This window comes from Pocillopora damicornis, chromosome 3, assembly GCF_964200805.1.
Source record: "Pocillopora damicornis chromosome 3, jaPocDami1.2, whole genome shotgun sequence".
Taxonomy (NCBI): Eukaryota; Metazoa; Cnidaria; class Anthozoa; order Scleractinia; family Pocilloporidae; genus Pocillopora; species Pocillopora damicornis.
The window spans coordinates 17705842-17727574 of NC_142672.1; the positions used below are offsets into that span (position 1 = coordinate 17705842).

At 38.2% G+C, this 21733-nt stretch overlaps 1 protein-coding gene across 4 annotated transcripts in view; it reads right to left on the minus strand.

The window, feature by feature from the left end:
• Positions 1–415: 415 nt before the first annotated feature.
• LOC113679035 (puratrophin-1) overlaps positions 416–21733 on the minus strand; it is a 30698-nt gene continuing 9380 nt past the window's right edge. For all 4 annotated transcript variants that reach the window (XM_027195965.2, XM_089198857.1, XM_027195966.2 and 1 more), the window contains 21 exons: positions 20188–20293; positions 18471–18575; positions 12571–12687; positions 10066–10452; positions 9228–9350; positions 8337–8528; positions 7743–8030; positions 6983–7198; positions 6822–6874; positions 6499–6574; positions 6270–6373; positions 6040–6109; positions 5747–5836; positions 5321–5413; positions 4918–4968; positions 4727–4804; positions 4025–4195; positions 3615–3713; positions 3298–3376; positions 2160–3001; positions 416–1669 (listed from right to left, as the gene is read on the minus strand). In XM_027195965.2, coding sequence (XP_027051766.2) covers positions 1664–1669; positions 2160–3001; positions 3298–3376; positions 3615–3713; positions 4025–4195; positions 4727–4804; positions 4918–4968; positions 5321–5413; positions 5747–5836; positions 6040–6109; positions 6270–6373; positions 6499–6574; positions 6822–6874; positions 6983–7198; positions 7743–8030; positions 8337–8528; positions 9228–9350; positions 10066–10452; positions 12571–12687; positions 18471–18575; positions 20188–20293 — 3346 coding nt within the window. In that variant the 3' untranslated portion in view covers positions 416–1663. The remainder of the gene's footprint in view (positions 1670–2159; positions 3002–3297; positions 3377–3614; positions 3714–4024; positions 4196–4726; positions 4805–4917; positions 4969–5320; positions 5414–5746; positions 5837–6039; positions 6110–6269; positions 6374–6498; positions 6575–6821; positions 6875–6982; positions 7199–7742; positions 8031–8336; positions 8529–9227; positions 9351–10065; positions 10453–12570; positions 12688–18470; positions 18576–20187; positions 20294–21733) is intronic.

A 21733-nucleotide genomic window follows, 5' to 3' on the forward strand; every position in this document is an offset into this window, starting at 1 on the left:
AATGTAGTTAAACCCTGGGCTGCAGAATCTCTTCCTTAGACTCTAGTGTTAAGTCCTGGTTGAGGCATTGTATTCTATTTTCTTTAAAAGTATAAATGCTTATTGGCAAACTGTTTGGGAAACTGATAAAATTCTACAGAATTACCGCAGAAACCTGAAGCAAGCTTTGATAGTGATGAAATGCAAGAGGAAGGTTCCAATTACAACTGTCTGAGGTGGGTTAATCATAGCTACCCTAGCATTTGAGACACAAAGCAGTATAAAATTTGCCTTACACTTATGTAATAGGGGTTGTTTAATTTTTAATTCTCAGAGTTGCTACGTTTTGGGTAAACCATCCTTGTGATTTTCATTTCACCTTGAAAGATGATCTCTTCCTTCTTTATAATTAATGCATCAAGAAGCAAACAGTTCATTTATCTTTCAAAAAATTTTATTATTTTGTAGAATCCCCCCCCCCCCCCCTTAGAGGCAAAAATATTTCTTAATTACACTAATTTGACCAATATATGATAATATACAGTATCAACCAAGGTAGACTAAGTACTGGATAGTTCCTAATCAGCAATTTTCACAATAATTTAGGCAAATTCTTGTGATATATACAAAAGGAAAACCTTTTTTTCATTAATAGCATGTGGGGTAAAAGTCCAAAATGATATACCAACAAACTTTTACTGACTTCCTAACCTTTCTCTACAGGTGGCAGAATCCCCCCCCCCCCAAAAAAAAAAAAAAAGAAAAAGGAAAGTAAACTTAATTTAAAGCCTAAATGTTGCTCTCAACCTAAAAGTACTTATATTAATAGACCAACTTAAAACATATTTCTTGGTTGTGAATTTGTTTCTCATTAATCCCTTTTAATAAATGTAGACATTGGATTCAATATTACTAACTTCTTCAAAGTTAAGCTCACAAATTTTGGACTCAATATTACTAATCAATATTACTAATTTCTTCAAAGTTAAGCTCACAAATTTTGGACTTGATATTACTAATCGATATTACTAATTTCTTTAAAGTTAAGCTCACAAATTTTGCGATGTTGTTTAAAAAAACTGTAACTTTAAATAACCTTGCATTAATACAATTTTCTTCTTCCTGTTTTGTGAAAATTTATCAACTTTTTAATTTGACAAAACCGAACATATATTGCAATTAAATTTTTGCAAGTCATATAAAATATAAATTTTTATATTCAGTGCAACCTGTAGATAAAACCTGGCCAATATCGATTATATAAAATTAGACCTCTTTCAATGTTTAAATCTTAACAACAATTAATTTATAAAGTATGATTGGAGACAATTAAATGATAAGATATATTCTAATATTCACAGTTTCAAACACATTCACCAACAGGGTTTAATATTGTTTGAATAATTTGACTAAATGAGTCATACAACATAACTTTTTATCAAATTCTATTTGGTAAACTTTAAATCTCTCAGTGATAGATTCTAAGTTCACTGTAGGACACTGTACATTTTCCAGTTGTAATGGCAGTGAAGTTCGATTCTTTAATTGCAACATCAACAATAACTACTGTCTACAGCATCTTCCATGTTGCTCGTCAGCAGGGGTAAGGGGGTCGGCACATGTTCAATGCTGTCTCGGTGCAAGACTGACATCGGACGAACTTATTCGTTACATATTTCTCGCTTTAAACCTGTAAGAAAAGAAAAAATTCAACTTGAGCACATAAAGAGACAATTGGTTAGGAGGTTTAACATTCATACTCCATAAAAGACCTGCTACTATGAAGCATAAAATGCTGCCCAAAACGCAAGTAAACGCATCAGTTTCAGACATTGTTACTGCCTGATTTTTCAAGTAAAGTTACTTTTGCGTAGCAAATACACAATTCAGCGACTTTTATTTAGAATCCTTCAGTTAGCTATCATAAGGTTCCTTCTTCGTGTTAGATAAAAACTTGCCGCGCAACAAACTAAACTAGCGTAACCTGACGTCTCTCTGCTGGTCGTAACAATGATTCGATAGACGAACGCCAAGGGGAGTAGTAAGATACGTATTAAAGAATTTGTCTCTGCTACTCCAGAGTTTTCCTTTGCTTCTGCGTGTCTGTTATCGGCATTGACGTTGTTGACGATGAACTCAACTCACAACCTAGTAAAAGTAAACAAAGTATTCTTGGTTACCTCTGTAGTCTGTCCCTTTATTTTCTCGTTTTTCTCCTCGTCTTCTCCAAGGTTCTTTCCATTCTTAGGACTGGGAATTTCTAACGAGTTTCGCCTCTTTGGGGAATTGTCCACGTGGGATTTCATCGATATCTTCTCTATAAATGATCTCCTCCGCGGTGCAGTGTTATAACTGTCTTTTTCCTTACTTGCTCTCCTTATAACTGGTGAACCAACAAAACTGTCCTCAAGACTTCTCGATCTACTTCTATCCGTAAATTTCTCCCGTAGAGAAAAAGATTTGAAAAAATTATTTATCTTTTTGTCCTCCTTGTCCTCCTCTGGTGTCACAACAAGTTTGTCTTTTCCAAATTTGAGGCCCGGCGTTTCCTCAGCACTACTTTTTCTTCCATCAGAGAGATTTTCCATGCTGCCGGAGGTAACTTCCTCGACAAGTCTTTCTTTGTTATTCAGTTGTGCCAAAGGTGATTTCTCTGTAGATATTTTCCGCACTTTATTGCGTTTCCCACCAGATTTCGACAGTTTCTCTTCGAGCGGTGTTACAATGCTGGTTCGTATAGAGTTCTCTTCGTCCGTTGCAGGAAGATTGAGGTCATAGACACCGCTACTGCTTGAAGACTCCATGCTTGAGGCAGTCTCTGAGCTAACAACTGATAGACGCTTCTTTGTCGAACGGGGACTGTAGGTGTTGGATGGTAGGGACTGAGTCCGAATAAGAGGCACATGAACAGCGTTGACTACCGGTTGGTATGGTGACGTGTCCCCGGGCTGGGTACTAGGAATTACTAGAGGCGGTTGACTTCCAACACTAATACCTGTTGACGCTTCCGTTAAACCATACTCTGAAAATTGAAGATAAAACGATTTTTTTGAATGGGTTTAACTTCGCTCTGTGATTGGTCTAGACTGTTAGATCATGAATAAACGAACCACGAACGATCAAAAACATGAACTCACATTTCACATCGAACAAACAAACCAACGAAAGTACGATAACAGAAACGAAACACCTATGAGCGTACGCACGCACGTTTTAACGAACGAAGGCACTGGAGTAAGAACAACCGAGTGCAAGCACATACACACGAACTCACGTACGCACGCAGGCATCGATGTGTGACACAAGTTAAACACTCACCCCTATTTCGCATTGCTTGTTTCCACAGTAACCTTGTGATTTCTGTCACCCAAGCCGTTTTCGCTTCGAAAGATTGTGCCTACAGACCAACAAACGAAAACTGACGTCAATTGGGGACCTGGAAATTAAGTTTCAACACTAAATTCCGTAAGTCTTTGCCCCGAACACTTGATTGATATTTCTTTCAGTATCGAACTTCATGCACGATACAGAAAGGTGAAAGGGTTGTCCTAAATCTGGTATCTGAACAATACGTGATACGTGTAGAACACTGAAGCGAAAACACGAAAGAGTGTCTCTGGACATGAACTGCTGACCTGTAAAACGAATGTGTCATCTGGTTTCCTTCTTCTGAACCATAGTTCAAACTTGAGCCCACTGTCACCGACATTCTCCGTTAGACCCAAATCACTTGTCTAAATGAAAAGAAACAAATATCGGGGTCAGCAAACATTGAGACCATTACAGGAGATTGGATTGAGCAAAATCCGGCTTGGAAATACTCAAATGCACGTCAATAAAAAACAGAAGGGGTTCAAAAGATTTTAAAGTCCACACTGTTTTCACGAAGGACAAATTAAAACTAAAAAGCTGGGATAAAAAAAGTTGAGTTAAAAAAGGGGTGATTTCCTCGTTACTTAAAAAATAGCGGTAGAGTTGGCGATCCCTCTTTCCAAAATCTAAATACATATTTATTCCTGTTTGTATTTATAAACTAATCCAGTACCTTAAGGGAGTTTTTGTAGTAATACAAGTCAACTCCTCCAGGCTGTTTCCTGACTTTGCTGAATATAACCAAATCATCCTGTAAGAAAATTCTCCGTTGATGCTTTTTCTTCCCATTCCAAACAGTAAAGTTGTCTTGGCGTAATAGACGGCCCTGTTCTTTTAGATTTATCTGCAAGTGGATATTTGGTTTTAATTACAGTTTTGAATATAAACTAAAGTAAGAAAACCGTGCCTTTCAAAGATCGGGAAAAAGTAAAATCCAACTAAACAGTGTAGATAAAAATATGATAGCCACATGTTTATTACCCTTCGATCGGGTTCGCTTCTCACTTACGTGTAAGCGAACTTGGGAAATTGTGTTGGATCAGTTTTATTGGTGTCATCTGTCTTGTTCCTTGAAAATCCTTATTTACTTATTTCAGAAAGAAGAGGTCCGAGTCTGTACCCTTGCTAGGTCATTGCACTGTAATCTTTGGCAAGACTATTTACTGGAACAGCATCTCTCTCCGCCCTGGAGTATAAGTGACAACTAGCGAAATGTCAGGGAAACCTGACGTTCTCCCATTCAGCTCAGAAAGTGAAGATAGGAACTTGCAAAAATGGACCATTGGGGACAGAAGACTACTGTTTTTCGTTTTTTTGCTTGTCCACCATTTTAAAGCACAATCATCCCTAACAAGTGACGTTCTCTAATACTTACATCACAGCCCCTCAGTGAGTCCCAGGCCAGCAAGTCGTTCCCATGCCGCAGTTGGTATTTAACCATTTCTTCAGCAGCCTGGAAATAAAAGAATCAATAGAAAATCAGCTACACTGCTGGCTGTTAGATAAAAGGCAATTTTTTATTCAAAAAAGCACTGCAACCATGATTCACACAACATTATCATATACCTTGAGCTCAGAGATTTTTGGATGTCCAACGCTGAGTGCCTTGATCATATCCTGTGATGGAACACAGATAATGCGTCAATCGTCTAAACAAATACGAGTAACGGATTGAAAACGTCTCGCGCCTGTCCCCTCCCCCCCCTCCCCCCCCTCCCCCCCCCGCTAGGTGACATGCTCCTGAGTGAAGGAAGGCACTGAGAGTTAAGAAACCCAACACAATGGACCAGCAAATTTCGAACTCTGACCTCTCCACCCGAGTCCAGGACGCGAGCCGTCTCATATTTAGTAAAGCGTCCCCTACGTGGTTATTTGAGGTCTTCTCTGCTAGAAAGTACGCTCAGCAATTCTATTCTTCTCAGAGAAATTAGGAAATTTGGCTTTTATCCTTGAAGGTTGTTTGACTTACGCGCAGTAAGAGACTGTACTTTCCCATCCGCTGAACTGGTTTTATAAGAAAACTGCCGAGATCAAGTTTGTCTCCAAGTTCTTTTTGACGAGCCTGGAAGATATATAAAATTAGTTTTACTCTTCTTGTTTACTACAAACTATAATGAATGCATTTTAACGTCATTGGAGAAAAACGCCAGTTTCTAGTGACCTTAACCGAGAATAGAAAACTATAAGTAGAGAGCAAATCGTTACTTCGACCAAATAACACAAACATATCACGTACACGTTATAATAACCAAGCAGAACTTAAAACAAAAACACACTGCATAACATTTCAAAGTGTCTGACACCACCACCTGATCAGAATGGTTTGGATTTCGATAGGATCAGTGACATTGGAGGTTCATCTAACAAAACAAAAATAAACAAAAGCACGACTTACCCTGAAGTACACATTGCCATGATCAGAGAGCAGTTGATCTGAACGGGGCTTGTTCTTGTTATACAAAGCGTACAAATAAAACTGGCGCTCCTACAAACACATCATACAGGCATATCCTCTATCAGACGACTTGCAACTAAATTAATTGAATACACTTAACTCAACTCGTTTCACTCGGCAATCCGAACTTAGTTTGCAAGGAACATAATACATCTATGAAATCCAGCACAAGATGGCTAAGTGACCCTTTGCAATATCCTTGTTTTATCAAAATACATTCCCTTTCTACGTACCCATTTCAGGAAACAACTCCCAATGTCCAGGAATCTATCCTTGCATGCTTCTAGTTCCTGTAGGAAATACCTACAAGGCAAAAAGAATTGACACTCAACATATACATGCCATCTGGAAGGCAAACAAAACGTTGATCTTAACTTCACGTATTTCATCGCACGCGATACGCAATTATAACACCAAACGATTTCCTTTCAGCTGGTAACCGTTGTTTGAACACGACTCTTACCTTTTGTGAAAATCGTGAATTCTCTCTATGTTTCCAAACAGAATGTTTTTCTTTCCTTTCAAAGAGGGAAGTAAATCTGGGTTATCCATCTCTACAATGTAATTCTACAACAAAACGAAAATCAAAATGAACACTGATGTATGAGCCGTATCGCCAACCAATAATAACCATAAAAATCTTAACTCGTCTTTTCACCCACTCTATAAAATTTTACAATATTTCAACTCACATCCATGATGTACTGCAGCGATTTGACATAGTCCCTCTCGGTGTCAACCATTTCTTGAAATATGTACATCAGCTTTCTAGGATCGAACAAGTAAATAAATCAACACAGCTGTACAAAGGGCAGCCATTACTCGTGATATGTTAAACGAACAACGAGGCAGGGAGAGAAAAAAGAACTGGATACGATTTAAGCCGAGATTTGCAACAATTCGTTTAGAAATACGTGAATTTACCTAAGTTGCTTCAAGGTTGCAAGTTGCCATATTTTTCAAGGTGTGAGGAAACATTTACAAATTTCTTGACACTTAAATCAAGGCCACTTACTCCTCTGTGCGGGGATTCAGCGGTGGCATTTCTTCAACAATGGGAAGTTCATTCTAAAAAAAAAAAGAAAAAAGGCAATTTCCAACAAAATAAACCCCTTAACAGAGAAATTTTTTTATCGCAAAATAAAATTCTATTACTAATCTATTACCAAGTGTTACCTCTTTCCATGAATATAAGGCAGAGGGTGGGGTACATGATGATCTCCGCCGTCGAGAAGGCGCCTCCACGTGCGTAATCGGTTTGTCCGCTTCATCTTCACTCTCACCCAAGTCCCTATCGTCCTCGCCCACGTCCTCTTCTCGGCCAGGACTGGAAGAAGTAGACTCATCACTACCACCAGTAGTGGTGCTGCTAACTTCGCTTGAAGGGTGACCCTGGAGGAACCAGAAATCAGAAGAAAAGAAAGTTCATACATACATACATTCAGTTGACTCCTGAGAAGTTAATCTCGCGCTTACTAGAATCGATATCTATTTTCCTCTGATTTACCTCCTGTGTTAAAAGCTATTTCTCCCTAAACAACTCAAAACCTTGTTTCAAAGTGCAATACAGTATTCTTCGTTACTTCGTTTTGTCAGCAATATTTGGTTCCGTTTCTAACCCTTAACGTTTGAACAGAAGTTAAACATGTCAGGAAAGATGTTTTTCTTTTAGTTCTTTAGTTCTTCTTTAATTTCATTCATTCCTCTCATCATTGCCCTTTCGTAAAACTTTTTACGATTTTCCTTAACGATCAGCTGCACTAAACAATTGGCTTGCTGTCAAAACCCTCTCCGAAAAGAGGCCAAAAAAGAATTTTCCAGTGAAGGATCGTCCCTTTGGACCTCCTGTTAGCTAATTCTAGATCGCCACATGTTATGTCTGCGAAAAGTGGCTCTGTGCTCTGAGTCACAAAAAACACTTGAATCGCAAACAAACCGATAGTCTCTCCTCAGCTCTGCGTAGAGTCTCCTGTCGCTTCTGTAACATGTCTAAAATTTCCTTGTATCTTGTCAATATATTTTCAGCGATTTTGACCGGTTTAGCGCTTCCCAAATTTGTGGCCAGCTCAGAGATCCTGTTGAGCCGGCTTTCACTCCACACTGGAGTATCTTCCAGGTATTTTTCCAAAGCCCGTGACAGCGCCGTGACTCCTTCCAAATAAAGAATTTCTTCCATGTTCATAGTTGCCATCTGAGTGAGAGTCGCCATGGACCATTCAGAGGCCTATTAAATGAAGATTACACAGCTGCACATTATTCATTTGAAATTCTGCACAAAAATTAAGGTGAAAGGACCGAGCTTCAAATTCTCGTGTAAAATAGTTACTTAAATGAACTATAACTTTAGTTGTTTACCTGCAAGCAGAGCCTCAACCGATACTTTTGGAAAAAAAAGGTAAAATTTAAGGTTTCTCCTTCCGTAGTGTTATGTTGCAATGGTAGCCTAGTACGACACTCAGAGAGTTTCTGAAGCTGTTGTAGCTTACAAAGGAGGCACAAACTAGATTGGAAATTTAGTGAAGTGCATTACCTGATCAACCAGTTGGTAAAACTCCATTGAAGAACTAAGTTGCTGTCTTCTCTGTTCAAGTCTTCTACAAAACTTTCTGTAAACCTCTTCTAAAGATCGCTTCCTCTCCTTTATTCCAATTCCTTCATAATGGCCTCCTTCCACCATACTGCTTCCTTCCTCGAGCAGATTTTCCACACGGTCACAGTAACACTGTAAACAACAGCAAGAAAGCGGCAAATTAAAACGACAAACATATTGCTCTTATTGAGAAAGTGACTAATTGTATCTGCTATCGTTCTGAGGGATCAATATTACTCAAACTTAAAGGAGACATCTAAATCTTCATGATGACCAACCATGTGCAACAACAAACTCTCTAAAATGAAGTAAGAAACAGCGCAACATGCTACAAGATATCTAGCGGTGCACAACCGCACTGTGCACGAACAAATAAAAAATATTAGACCTGAAAAGTACCGTACAATTGCTAAAGACTGATCAATACACCCTCATCAGAACATTAGTCGTACTGTTGTCATCCCTAAACATTAAAACTACGATGAATGTCCAATGGTTACGAACTGAAGTCCACAAAAAGTGTCTGTACACTTTACTGTACTGTAATCATAGCAAATTCCACACGTTACAGTTACAGAAGTTTCCTCCGAGCAGATTGTACACATCATCACTTTCACTGACAACATGGAATCACAAATAAAAACAAATAACATACAAGACGATATTTTCTGTTAATTTCCGCACGAGTAAATACTGTGGCTAATAAGCAAATCGTAACCCTCTCTCAAACCTAGACACTGTCGCTTTCTGGCGACTTGTCTTCAACCTTTAAGTGTACACTTAAATATCAGTGAGTGTTCTCTTTTAATATGGATGCCTCCTCTTTGTTACCTTAGCTTTATTTTCAAAATTGTCGAACTCTTCTTGAAGTGTTTTGACGTGCCCAATGGAATCTCCAACCTCGGTATGTTTGTCGAAAAACTGTTCTCCTTTCGTCGATATCCACCCCACTACCTACAAAAAAATGGAATGTTACAGAGAAGAGCCACTGTTTCAAAAAATCAGGTAACAAGTTCGCTCTTTTTCAAGAAGTGGCACGGAACAGGAAAGTACTGTGGAAATGAAACTGTAACCTCTTCGTACAAATTCAGTATATCATACAACAAAATGGTTACGAGGAGCTGTCTTGATACACACTAAATTCTCCAAACTAATTTCAAAGAACGTGTGGCACCAAGAAGAAGAATCAAACACAAAATCTTGAGACTTATAACAGTATTAACAAAATTTAGCGAGCTCAACGCAAAATAACGACGATGGCAAAGTGCATGTAATAGCCTGGACACGAGTTTCACAACTTCACGTTCACGACGCAAGCGGACGTGCTTGTAAAGAGATCGTGACGTCATTTACACTATTGACGTAAACACCAGTTCACAACGTTAAGACAAATCGAACGGTTTTGCTAGCACTTTTGTTGCAACCTCGTGTGGTTGATGCTTTGTTTCGTAAATTTTCCATTGAATAATGTTAACTTTCTGCTTGGAAAATAACGGTCGGGAATTTGCTGTGCTTACGAACTTTCACAATAATTTCAAAACCTCACACTTGTAAGAACAACCTCATTGCCAACTCCCTGCACCCATTAAGAAAATAAACAAAAACAACTTTGAGTGTGGGAAGAAGGCTGATGTCTCAATATCCTTATATGCATATACACCTTCCATACCTCTTCCATGTCTTTTTCAAATTCTTTCAAGGCCAGACACTGTTCTAATCTCCTTGTTCTGTTTTCCGTCAACATCTCTAGTCTACAAAACACTTCATTCATCTGATGGTAGAGTTTAGTGACACAGTTCACAGTTTCGATGTAATCTGGTACTTTCGGTAACGACGCCTCATCTTCTTGTAGTCTGATTAAGATCTGTTCCCCCTCAACTTGTAAAGCTGACAATCTACTGTCTTCAAACACGTCCTTGATCTTCTGATGATGTTGTTCTAGTAAATCTTTGCACTCTTGAATGTTTTCTCCCAGCGTGCTGCTTGTGAATTGTTGCATGACGCCCATAGCCAGTTTAGCAGCACTCCTACATCCAGTCATGAACGGTTCAAGTTTCTGAAACACGAAAACCGTGTTATTCTCAAAGCATACCTCTGAAACAAACCTCTCTTTCCCTTGCGTCAGAAAGTGCCTCCTTGCGCCTAAATTTGGGGAGATATTTAGCGGTATTTTACTCTCTTCCGAGTGTTTTGAAAGTTGACCGCTGAATAGAAGTACAACGGTAGCTTAACTGTCGCGAACAATTGATACTGTGAACAAGTTCGGTTAAATTCATAGGAAGTCGGCTTTTGGACGCTCAGCTAAGCTCTCAGCGTTGCGGTTTGTAGCAGGGTGATACAAAGGATGGATATTGGTAAGAACAAAGAAATAATTTTTTTCAAAACGGCAATACACCCCGCAAAATTAGATCTCAATTAAGACGCGGTATTCCTTTAATTTGCAAAGGAATTTAAAGTTATTGCCATATCGAGATATTATGCATGTGCAACTGACTGTTCAAGTAACTTCACGAAATCAGTAGAAAGCTGCAAAGAAGAAATCGTATTATTTTTTCAATGAGTTTTTCTTGTCAAATGACACAAACAGCATATAACTCCAAAGATTAAAAACCTGGGATTAATCTCTTTGAAATGATACAAGTTCCGAAAGGAAATAAAAAATATCAAAGACTGCGAAAATTACGTGAGCTTAAGCTTCTGTGTACAAATTCTGTTCAGACGAATCTTTTGCCTTTAAAAACAATATTCTGGATTTAAGCTTCCACACTAAAAGACGCTGTGTGAGAAGAATTTGCCGTCTGTACATGTACGACTTGAAATCTACTTTTATACGATGTGGATGCGGAATTAATTCCTTCACCAGCTAACAGGTTCAATTTTGCTTCGAACATCTTAGGCCGTTGAAGCTTTCATTTTTCGTGCCTACTGACTTTTGTACTTCTAATTAATAGACCTATTTTTAAACCGTCCTTATTCCAAAAATACTCATGAATTGAACAACTTTCAACAATGAAAGTCAGTGAAGCAAGTAAGCGGAATATTTAGTCTTGGAACAAAGACCGCGAGAAAAACCGACCTCCTCAGAGAAAATGGAATGATCCAAAAAATGGATCAGCATTGATACAAGCCAAGGGGCAAATTAGGAAGTATTTTAGACCAGGATCTTTTTAGCTGTCCAACATCACAAAATTTGTTCGTCGACGAATATATCATCTTATTTCTGAAGTAAAGTCTATTTGTATTACGCGAGTCAAATCACAGGTTGTAAAGACAGACGAGTTTACTCCAGCTTACAGGAAATACAACAATACACACACACTTATACCGGTACACAGAAGTTGAATAGAGTGCACCGTTAATAGAATGCCATATCCGCAGTGGATTTTTTCTAGAAAATCATTAGCATAACACAACCGAAGAATATCTAGCGTTTCCTGTCTTATTGTTCGTGACATAAGACGGGTTTAATATGTGACAATTCCTTCACTAAAAAGGCAGAGTTATTTACTGCAAGAATAATAGTTAATTGGAACAAATTAATCTGAAATTAATTCTTGTCATAGTGTAACTTCACCGTTAAGAATCAATTTCCTTCTTTCGTCAAATTGCCTAGAGAGAGGCATTATGTTAAGGTATTCATACAGCATCTTGACACCGAAATTCGTATTCCTCGAGAGGCAGTTAGATATCAAAATTTGACAATGTTGGGACGTCTGAACTGATTCAAACGTTACTTGCACAAAACACGTGTCTATTGACCCACTACGACAAGTTGGAACCTGCGCTAAAAATTTGCGAAGTTTCCCCAATAATTTTCAGTCAAATAATGTCTTTCGGCGTGGAGAACAAAAAGCATGATTAGTGTTAGTGTGGTTTACATCGATATTTGTTAGACAGGATTCGTGGCAGATACCAGTTCAAATGTCCAAATATTTATTCTTACTGAGCCAGCTCGACAGACAACCCATTTTCATTTCCTCAATGCGAGTCATTTTCTTAAGGAAGGCACGTGCAACTTACTCTTGAAGTGTCAATTCTACAGTCGTTAAATTGTGGCGCCCTTTAATGAAAGTGGACAGATTGCGCTGCAAGTAAAACTATTTTAGGACGTCAGGTCAAAATCTAAAGAATTGCCCCAAGTTGACGGAGAGTTACGATAACGAGTAAAACTTACTATTCTAAATCTGATCCACTCGTCGTGATCATAATTGAAGACTCCACCAAACTCAGGTGTAAGCTGTGTCCGGTCGATGTAAGACTTGAGTTCATCTACTGTTGTTATGAGCTTGAACTGAAAAGACAATACAGCTATTATTAAACAATGCTACAGATAGTATGTCTAGAGTGAGTTAATATCACAAACATGGCCAACTGAACAAAGGAATGGAAGATAGACTCTACCAAAATACACCCCACTTACAATAGGAGCACAGTCTTTCAGCGTAAAGTAAATCTATTTTGGCTCGAGTAAGAGGCCGTTAGGGTCGACTAAATAGTGAAGGGAGATTGATAACCACAAAATCAAGGGAAATACTCTGCGGATTTAGTAAAGACTACATCTGTGAGATGTATTTACATATCAACTTTGCCAGGAGAGAGGGATACTGACACATGAATCCCTGAAGAAAAGGACAACATCTTATAAAAAAAAAAGGCTATGTGGCTCGCTTGCTGTGTATCAATATGCATTTATTTCTACTTTGTGTGCATCGCATACTTTGAAAGCCAAACTCACCAACTTTCTGCTACATTAACCATGAGGAATGAATTAATATTACAATCGAACGAGTCCTAAAACTTTAAAACAACTCTTCAACTACACTACAAGTGTGAAGTTAGTGATTAGCATTAAATAAGTACTTGATATAACGACATGACTTCAATTATCCATATCAGAATGAGCAGGATAATTGTAGAATAATAAAGTTTTCCTGACAATTAATACGAAAATCAGGAAATGAATGAGGGAAATCTAGGTGGAGGTATAAAGTTACGCATGAAAATACCGAGTTACTTTATTTCCTGCAAACTAATATCAAAATTTGAGGACGAAAAAGATGACGAACCACAAAGTAAATTTTTGTAACTAATACAAGTTTAGTCCTCTTTAATAGCGATTGTGCAAGCTTTCATTGACCTTCTAAAATCTAGTTCAATTTAGTTTATAGAAAATTCATCGGTGAGTTTTGAGAGGACACTGGGTACTACTAGCAATTAATCACACGCGGGATAGTTCATGGGCCAACATGGCTTTTTATGTCGTCCACTACTGGAAAAATATTCCATCACAATAAATCAGTATAGTGAACTCTAGAACCAGTTAATAATACCAATACATCAAAAGACCTTCTTTCTTCACATTTCATACTTAAAACTCAACCTCTCAAGCTGAAATTCTACCCAAGAGGCATTGAGAAGCCACAGTTCTAAACTTAAAAAAAAAAGCGGGAATTTTTCAACGATATTCGGCTCGTTTGTTGCTATGACAACAATTTACATCTAAATGTGAAAAACCAGTAACAATACCAACTATAACTACCACAGTAACCTGGAAACCCATGTATGACGCATTTCTTTTTCTTTTTTTGCCAGAACATACCCATAGGACTCTGTGGGTTAAAGACCGGTAGACTGTACAGCGGTCTGTATTTTGTTCGTATTTCAGTCCCCAGTTATCCTTTGGTCTCGTCACTGAGCACGATTTTTTTTTAAAATTGTCGATCAAACTATCACACAGCTGTGAGAAACCCTGAGTCGGTAAATTTCTGTTATCTTAGTTTACGTATTTGTAACATTACGAGTCTCTTGACCTTTAGATCATACGAGTCTATGCAGCGATAGATTGCCTCAAGCCATGGCCAAAAGGGCAGGTAATATCAGATAACATTTGAATAAAAGAGTTCTTACATAATATGTCGCATCATGTTTACCAAAACAAAAATCAAAGTTTGACCTGACGTATCTTTTTTAAAGAGTGTAACAGACACTTAAACAAGAGATTGAAACATGCCGCAACTTTAATTTGCCTTTAGGGGTCACTTCTAAGTATTTTACTGCGCATTCTCACAACGCAGAATTTCCCACGTGATAAGCGCGCGCAAGGTAAAACATGTCGACTTCTTCTTCATGGCCAAACTTGGCAGAGAAATAAATGGAAAGTTACTCGTCCATGAGTATAAGGAACTATACCTTACATATATCGTTTCCTAGGAATAACCGTCTTTTTTGTGACATAGATATAGACCAGTTTCCATTTAAAAATAAGAAAAAAATACCCACAGAGCAATTATGTGAACGTGCAATGGCCGGCCTAAAAGTAGTTATTGTAGTTCTGAAAGAAATTTGCCGCTTTTAGATTCTGAGTTTCTCAGTAACACTAATACAATGAACAATAAACAAAATCTGCGGGCGCCTGGTTTGAGTAAAATACGATGAACAAGAAATAAATGGTGTGGGATTGAACCACGGTCAGACTCTTGCTTACCCTGGCTGATGTTTTGGCGTCTTCCAACATCTTTGGTACATTGAATTTTGTGCAGAGGGAAACAGATTCTTTTTGCTCCCCTTGCGACCATTTTGTTTGAGATGAAGATTGATTGTTCTCGTGCTCAAACATTTTTCTGTTTCAGCTAAAACAAGGACGATTACCGCCAAAACTAAGCACCACCTTCCTAAGCCTAAACTAACGTCACGGTCGAACTTGAAGCATGCGTAGACCGCAATTCGAATTACCTCAACTCCAAATTTTGCTACGAATTAATTTTTGCGCAACTTTGCGAATTTTGCTGCTAAGCAAAGATTAGCTAATGTTCCAAGCGCTTATGGAAAGATTTATACGACCCGTTTAATACCTGCTTACTTAACTGTGAATGGATATCTCTTAAACATTACCAAGAATACTGCTACCTACTTACCTATCTATCTTATGGATTAGATTCGATAGGGATAAAAAAGAAGCGAAAATAAAAATTAAATTAAATCTTAAAAACGGAAAAATACACAGAGCACCAATGTTACAAACCCTCAAGTTTCATAGAATAAAAATTAGTAAAATAAAAATTCAGTGGAGTATCATGCAATTAAGGATCCACAGTCAAATATCAAAACACTTTGCTAAGGGCGACGACATACCTCTGAAATTCCTATCACCTGTGAAAGGTTTGTCTACATATTTTTTTTATAAACGTAATCTCAACTATTAAGGCGAATTCGTCACGTTCTCTCTCACGTTCCTACGAAGCCGAGGCAAAGCTCTCAGTGGAACACTAATACCTACGCGACCAGTGTCATGTGCAGCAAGACATACTGGCACGTGCAAACTCTAGTCCGTATATTGTAAAGCAATCAAGAATTATAAAACGATAAAGAGAGATAAAATGTATCTGTTCCTCAAAGAAAGAATCGTCATATCCTACACACCTCTACTTCACAGACTGCTAACAAAATAACATGAAAAGAGAACAAAAGAATATTTTCCTGTTCGTGAATCTTTCGGAAATTGTTTCTTGCGAGTAGCTAGCGCACTTCGGATATCATAAGATATTGTCCTTTTTGTTTTCACCAACATAAAAAAAGTATTTAAATTGCACTAAGAACGCCGCCCCTCTTAAAAGAAGAGCAAGAAACTTACCACGTACGGAGACGAAGCTAATTCCGACAAATCAAACGCTGATAAAGTACTAACAACTTGTTCAATTAAAGTCTGAACGCAGCTGTTCGCAACAGGCGCTCGGCGATTCCAGCCCCACATTGGTACACAACGCTAGAGAAGTTGGCTATAGCACTGACTTGTTTTAGATATGGTGAAAAGTTCGCTGTGTTTTAGGTCAGCCGAAGTCATGGCGATTAATAAAACAAGTATCCACACTTGACCACTGCCACAAAAACTACAGAGCCATAAAGATGATTGTACCGCGTCAAGAGCTAACTTAAAGTATAGATAAACAGTCAAACCTTCCCCATACGGAATTACCCCAGGGACAGTGAGTATTAGAGGGTGTCCCTTTTATTGGGGTCACCACATGACCGTGTTACCTTTAAACTCCACTGACAGTTTTAATGCGTCTGGTAGCGAAACACAGGCACATGCATGCATGCATCTTAATTCCAGACAATGTCTGGCGGACGAACGATAAATACTAAGACTTACTGCCGAAAAGTAACAGTAGTGCCTTAAAAACTCCTTTCAACAGCTTACTAGTGCTGCGAACTGTTACAACAACAAAATTTCCTGCAGTCTTTTTCGCCTTAAAAGATGTGTGTACTCTATCTGAGAATTTTTGCGAGTTTTGGTCGTCGGAAATGAACAATAACGATAACTGGACTATAATGACTTTTCTGAGGTAATTGTTGCTGCACGTGATGAAAAAAAATCATGTTGAACCGGCTGTAGCTACAGTATTATATTTTGTAAGGCCAAGCTTCGGTTAATAAAGAGTTAAAGTTTCTAACAGCAAACAAGAAATTGCATTATTGTACTACGTAGATTATGAGCCCTTCTTTGGTGCGAACTAGGGATAGAAGGACATTGCAGTTCATCATTTGCCGAAAAAATACAAAAGTGTCATCATTTTCATCCCAGTGTAATGAGGACATAATCGTTATAGTCGATCCCTTTAGATAAAAATTTGCTTCTTCTCCATAACTGAGAAGCTCATCCCCAGTTGTACTCCTAATTTCAAACAAAACGTCAAAAACATTTCCGCCATCTTGAATCAAAACTAATCCCAAGCTCGCTCTGCGAACCCGACCGTTGGGAATTTCCGTATAAAAATGACCACGCGCTTCACATTCGAGTTCTTGCAGGGAAAACTTTTAATAGGGCCGTTATGATGTAACTTAAAGGCAGTTCAATTCATTGTTAGCTTTTACTTCCATATCTATCCCATAAAGAGGGCAAGACTTAATTCCATCTAAAATGTTTGGAAGGAAAATCAGTTTTGATCGCAGAAAGTCGCCAATTTGGCGACCTTTACCATGGTGAAACATTTTCATTATTTTATGTTCAGAGCGTGAAATTAAAGTGAGATGACAATTTCCTTATAAAACTATCAAAACTCCGTCGTTTTCATTTTCTCGAGAGAAGCTTCTTTCTCCTCAGTTGTGTTAGTATTTGACTTCGAGATCTCGCTTTGACCTTCGGAAAAAAACAATTCCCTCACATATTTTATTGCACAAGTTTTCTGTGTCTTGTTTTCTCTTAGTTTGCTTTTTCCTCAGAGACTAAATGCAATTGTTGCGCCAATTTTATGATCTTGGCTCTCTTACTTTCAACTTTGACAAAAGCTTGAGCTTGGAGCTCTGCCAAAAAAATGTTCCGTGCATTTAAATCGTTAGATGTTTGTCAAGAGTTGTTATGTAACCAACTGCACACTAGTACTAATCACATGAGTCCCGTGAGCCAATGGTGTACGTCATGTGACTTTCACCATGTATTCCACTCAGTCAGATTTTCCTTCATTTCCGTAATTTGACTATTTTAGGTCAGGCTGACTATATATTCTAGGCTTAGTATGCTTTCGTGAGCGACTAAATTATTTTTAACTGCAAGTGTATTTTTAAAAATATTGTATATATCAGCGATGGCTGCCAAACTTCGCACGCCCACCCTTCCATTTTCCCTTTCCGCAATACTGTGCAAAGTGTTATCCATAATCCTTGAGACATAAATTCGGTATCGTCAGACGGAAGGGGAGTGGAGTGGGTACGTAGTGTTGGTTACCTAGTGCCTTTATAATGTGCTTCATTTGACCCCAATTGCATATGAACGGTATAAGTTTTCAATCAAACATATCTATGATGCTCTTGAATGTTGAGATGCCCGATTTTAGTAGGGAGTAAGCGTCAAAGACCAACTGACCGACTGACAACTTAAGTGACTAAATAGCGTTCGATTACCGACTTCATATAGCTTAATTTTTCACGTCTACTACATTAAAAAGAAACTGAACATTAAAGAAGGCACTGAAACAGAACCTGCTTAATTTAAAGGTTTAGGGTTATGACAGTGCATCATAATACAGCATAGCAACGCATGCGCAGCACAATATGGTACTGTTCCATTTACACTCTTACCTCAAAGTTGAGTTGTTCTTTGACCTTTGAACCGCTGAATATGACGAGAGGGGAGTCCTTCTTTGTCAAGATGTACACCATGTGTACCCCTCCAGGAGTGCTTTCCTAGAAGAATTTAAACTATCGATAAGACACATCGCTATAAAGACAAACAAACGCAAAAACTAACCAACCGGCCTCAACCCTCAAGCCGGAAAACCAAAATATTCCTGGAGTGAGGCTATGAAATGGCGAGGCTAGTCCACGATTTCAACTTTCAGTCAAAATGATGTAGTGCTGAGGAAACACAGTTGTCCATAAATTGCTCTTTTGGTCTTCAATCTACGTCACTTAACATATGCAGTGAAAGAGGCGTTTAAAAAGCTGTAACTTTATTGTAAAATCTGAGAGACAGCGATCTCAATTGGACAAACTTCATATCACCCGGCAACCATCTGCTGAGAAGTTTTAAGCGCTTTGGGAGACACAGTAATAGGTGTGTATTTACTGTATTGTCAAGGCCGACAAACTGTGAGATAAGGTGGAAACCACACCTATCGAACGAAGCAGCTACAGTCTGTGTAAGATGCAGCAACTTGCTCTCTTTCAATAAGCGAGAGCAGCAGAACAGGTTTTCTTTTGAGAAAAAAGGATTAGGAGATAGCAATAAATCCGAATGCGATTCCAAAGACCCAGCTATTACGGCTGTACATTGCAGAATTTATCATTCACGCTTGTTACCTACCAGATTTCGATCAGTTTGTGTGCGTGTGGGTGTGCGTTTTATTTTTAACCAGAGAACCAACAAACAAGAAAGGATCCCTTTGAAATAAACCGGTAAGAAAAAAAAAGGGAAAAAAATCGAGCAGCTCTCCTCGTATGTAATGATATTGACAACAAACCCTCTCTCTCGCTCTCTTAATTAAAAAGGCATATCTCATCATATTTATCTTCAAACGAACGGAATCTAACAATCATCGTCTCGTCTGCAATCGTCTCACCCAAGGAAATCGTCCAAACACTCCATGGCGTTGGGAATCTTTATGCAATTTTATAAAAGTTTTTTGGGGTTCGATTGTTCCTTGCGTTCTTTTCCATACCTCGAGCGACGCGTTGTACATAAAACAAAACAATTACAGATGACGAAGTACTGATATTTTAGCTGGAATTATAGACCATTGCCACAAATTATGAATATTTGACATGGATATACCGTGCTGTGTTTGTTCTGTAAAAAGCTAGCACTGAGAAATAATAAGTGGAATATTTACAAAGTAAATAACACGTGGTCATTCAGGGTCAGTTTTTTCGTTAAGTCACGCTTTTCTTTTCCCTAGTTAATGAGAATAGGTCAGACACTTAAAACGTAACATCAGAGGCTTAATATAATAAGTGCCGCTTTGTTATATCGCAAAAAGAACTATTTCCGACCATTAGACAAAGGACAAATACCCTCAGATAGCGGCGTTAAAGGAAACCCAAAGAATTTTAAATTTTATGTGAGGAATAAACGTCGGTGATGTTCAAAGATTAAAATATATTTGGTGAGATATATATATATATATATATATAAATTTGATATTTTTAAAACGTGTACGTTAATGTTATAGGTCATCTTTCTTCCGACTTGAATCTCCACCGTCAAATTCTTTCAGATAAAAATGTGACGTATTCAGCACACGTAGAAAATCTGCTAACGGAGCGGCATCGTTCTAAAATAGTTTATCAAATAACTTACCTGGAAGCAAACCATTGCTTCCACAACGTCTTCAAGATATTTCCGTTTTGTGCCTGATTTTCGAGCGTCGATGATGATTGAAAACCCAAGGCTATGGATCTCTTTTCTGCGCAAAAACAAAACATATGTGTCATTCAAAGACCACTTGCAGCAAATCTGTCAGACATTTGATAGCGCCTTGCACCTCTACTAACACTTCCGGTCAACTGATCAACACTCACAAATACCTGGTGTCAATAAATTGTACAGTTTGCAGATAAGTAAATCGCCGTGGGAAAATTTAAAAGTAAATTGTACAAAAACAAAATTTATAACGTGCAAACCGTTCGATGATGTAAATTTTTTCGCTCCAAACTAGTAGAGACTATAAACTGAACAGGATGTAGGCAAACGCTGACCGTCATCTTAAAGAACAGCGTGAAACGATGGTGTTGAAAGGCAAAACTTTCAACAATGCTTTTTCTGAGGCGAAACTCAATAGTGCCGTGCCTACAAAATCTACAGGAAATTGGCGTTCATTACAACAAGAAATACGAGTGAAAGCTATTTGCAGGGGTAGTCAAATCAAGCTGAGTGCCCTGAAGAAACCAATTGTACCACAACTGTTATGGTAAATTGAACACAACGAAACACATCACTCGAAAAAAATTTACGTAACTTCCGAAAGTTGAACGATCGATTTCCACTTTGACATCCTTAGAATAACAGTTTACGGCTAACATTCCCTAACTAAGCATGTATCCTCAAATTAAATGCCTACAAACCTTCCAGCATCAAGGAAAAAAAAACCATCCTAATTTACTCTGAACATTGGAAAGCCTATATTTTGCTGATTAGCTAGCGGTTTATTCGAGGATATATTCTTCTGGAATATTCTTTGACGCCACTTTGTCCAATCTGTATTTGTTTGCTCCTTATTAAGTTGTTTTCTACAACTGAATTACATTTGTGTGCACAAATTGAAAATGCTGCCGCGGAAGTACATCAGTTAAGAATCTGATCTCTCTCAACCATAGCAAAAAAAAAAAAAAGACTGGAAGTCGTTTTGCATTAACAGTGTTAATTTGCTAGAGTAATGGCGTACCAGGGGATGTTGACAGATTATAAACTTGTTAAAAAACAATCTTTGTTGTTGGTTTTTTCTTTTTTTCCGTTTGCCACAAAAAAAAAATGCTATCACCTAGCAAACATCAGAGGTAGCTTTTCCCCGATAAAAACTAACTGCTTATGAAGAATGGATGCGTTCATCTCTCGTTCTCTGCTATAGCATGCATTTAGCTTATAAAAACATAGGATTGTGAACATCAAAAGGGTCAGGGAGGCGTCAAACAAATTCACCTTCGGACAGCACCAGGCCACAGTCACACCAACTCGAACAAAAACTGACCACAGCTCGGAGAGATCATTTTATGAATAGAACTAATCAATATTGAGCCGCACTCGATACTGATCCCAGCTCCATATTACGTTCTGACTAAGATGATTCCATCCCGGCAAAACTTTTCCAAAGCCTCCCACGGCCTGCTATATCTTTTGTGTTGGTAAG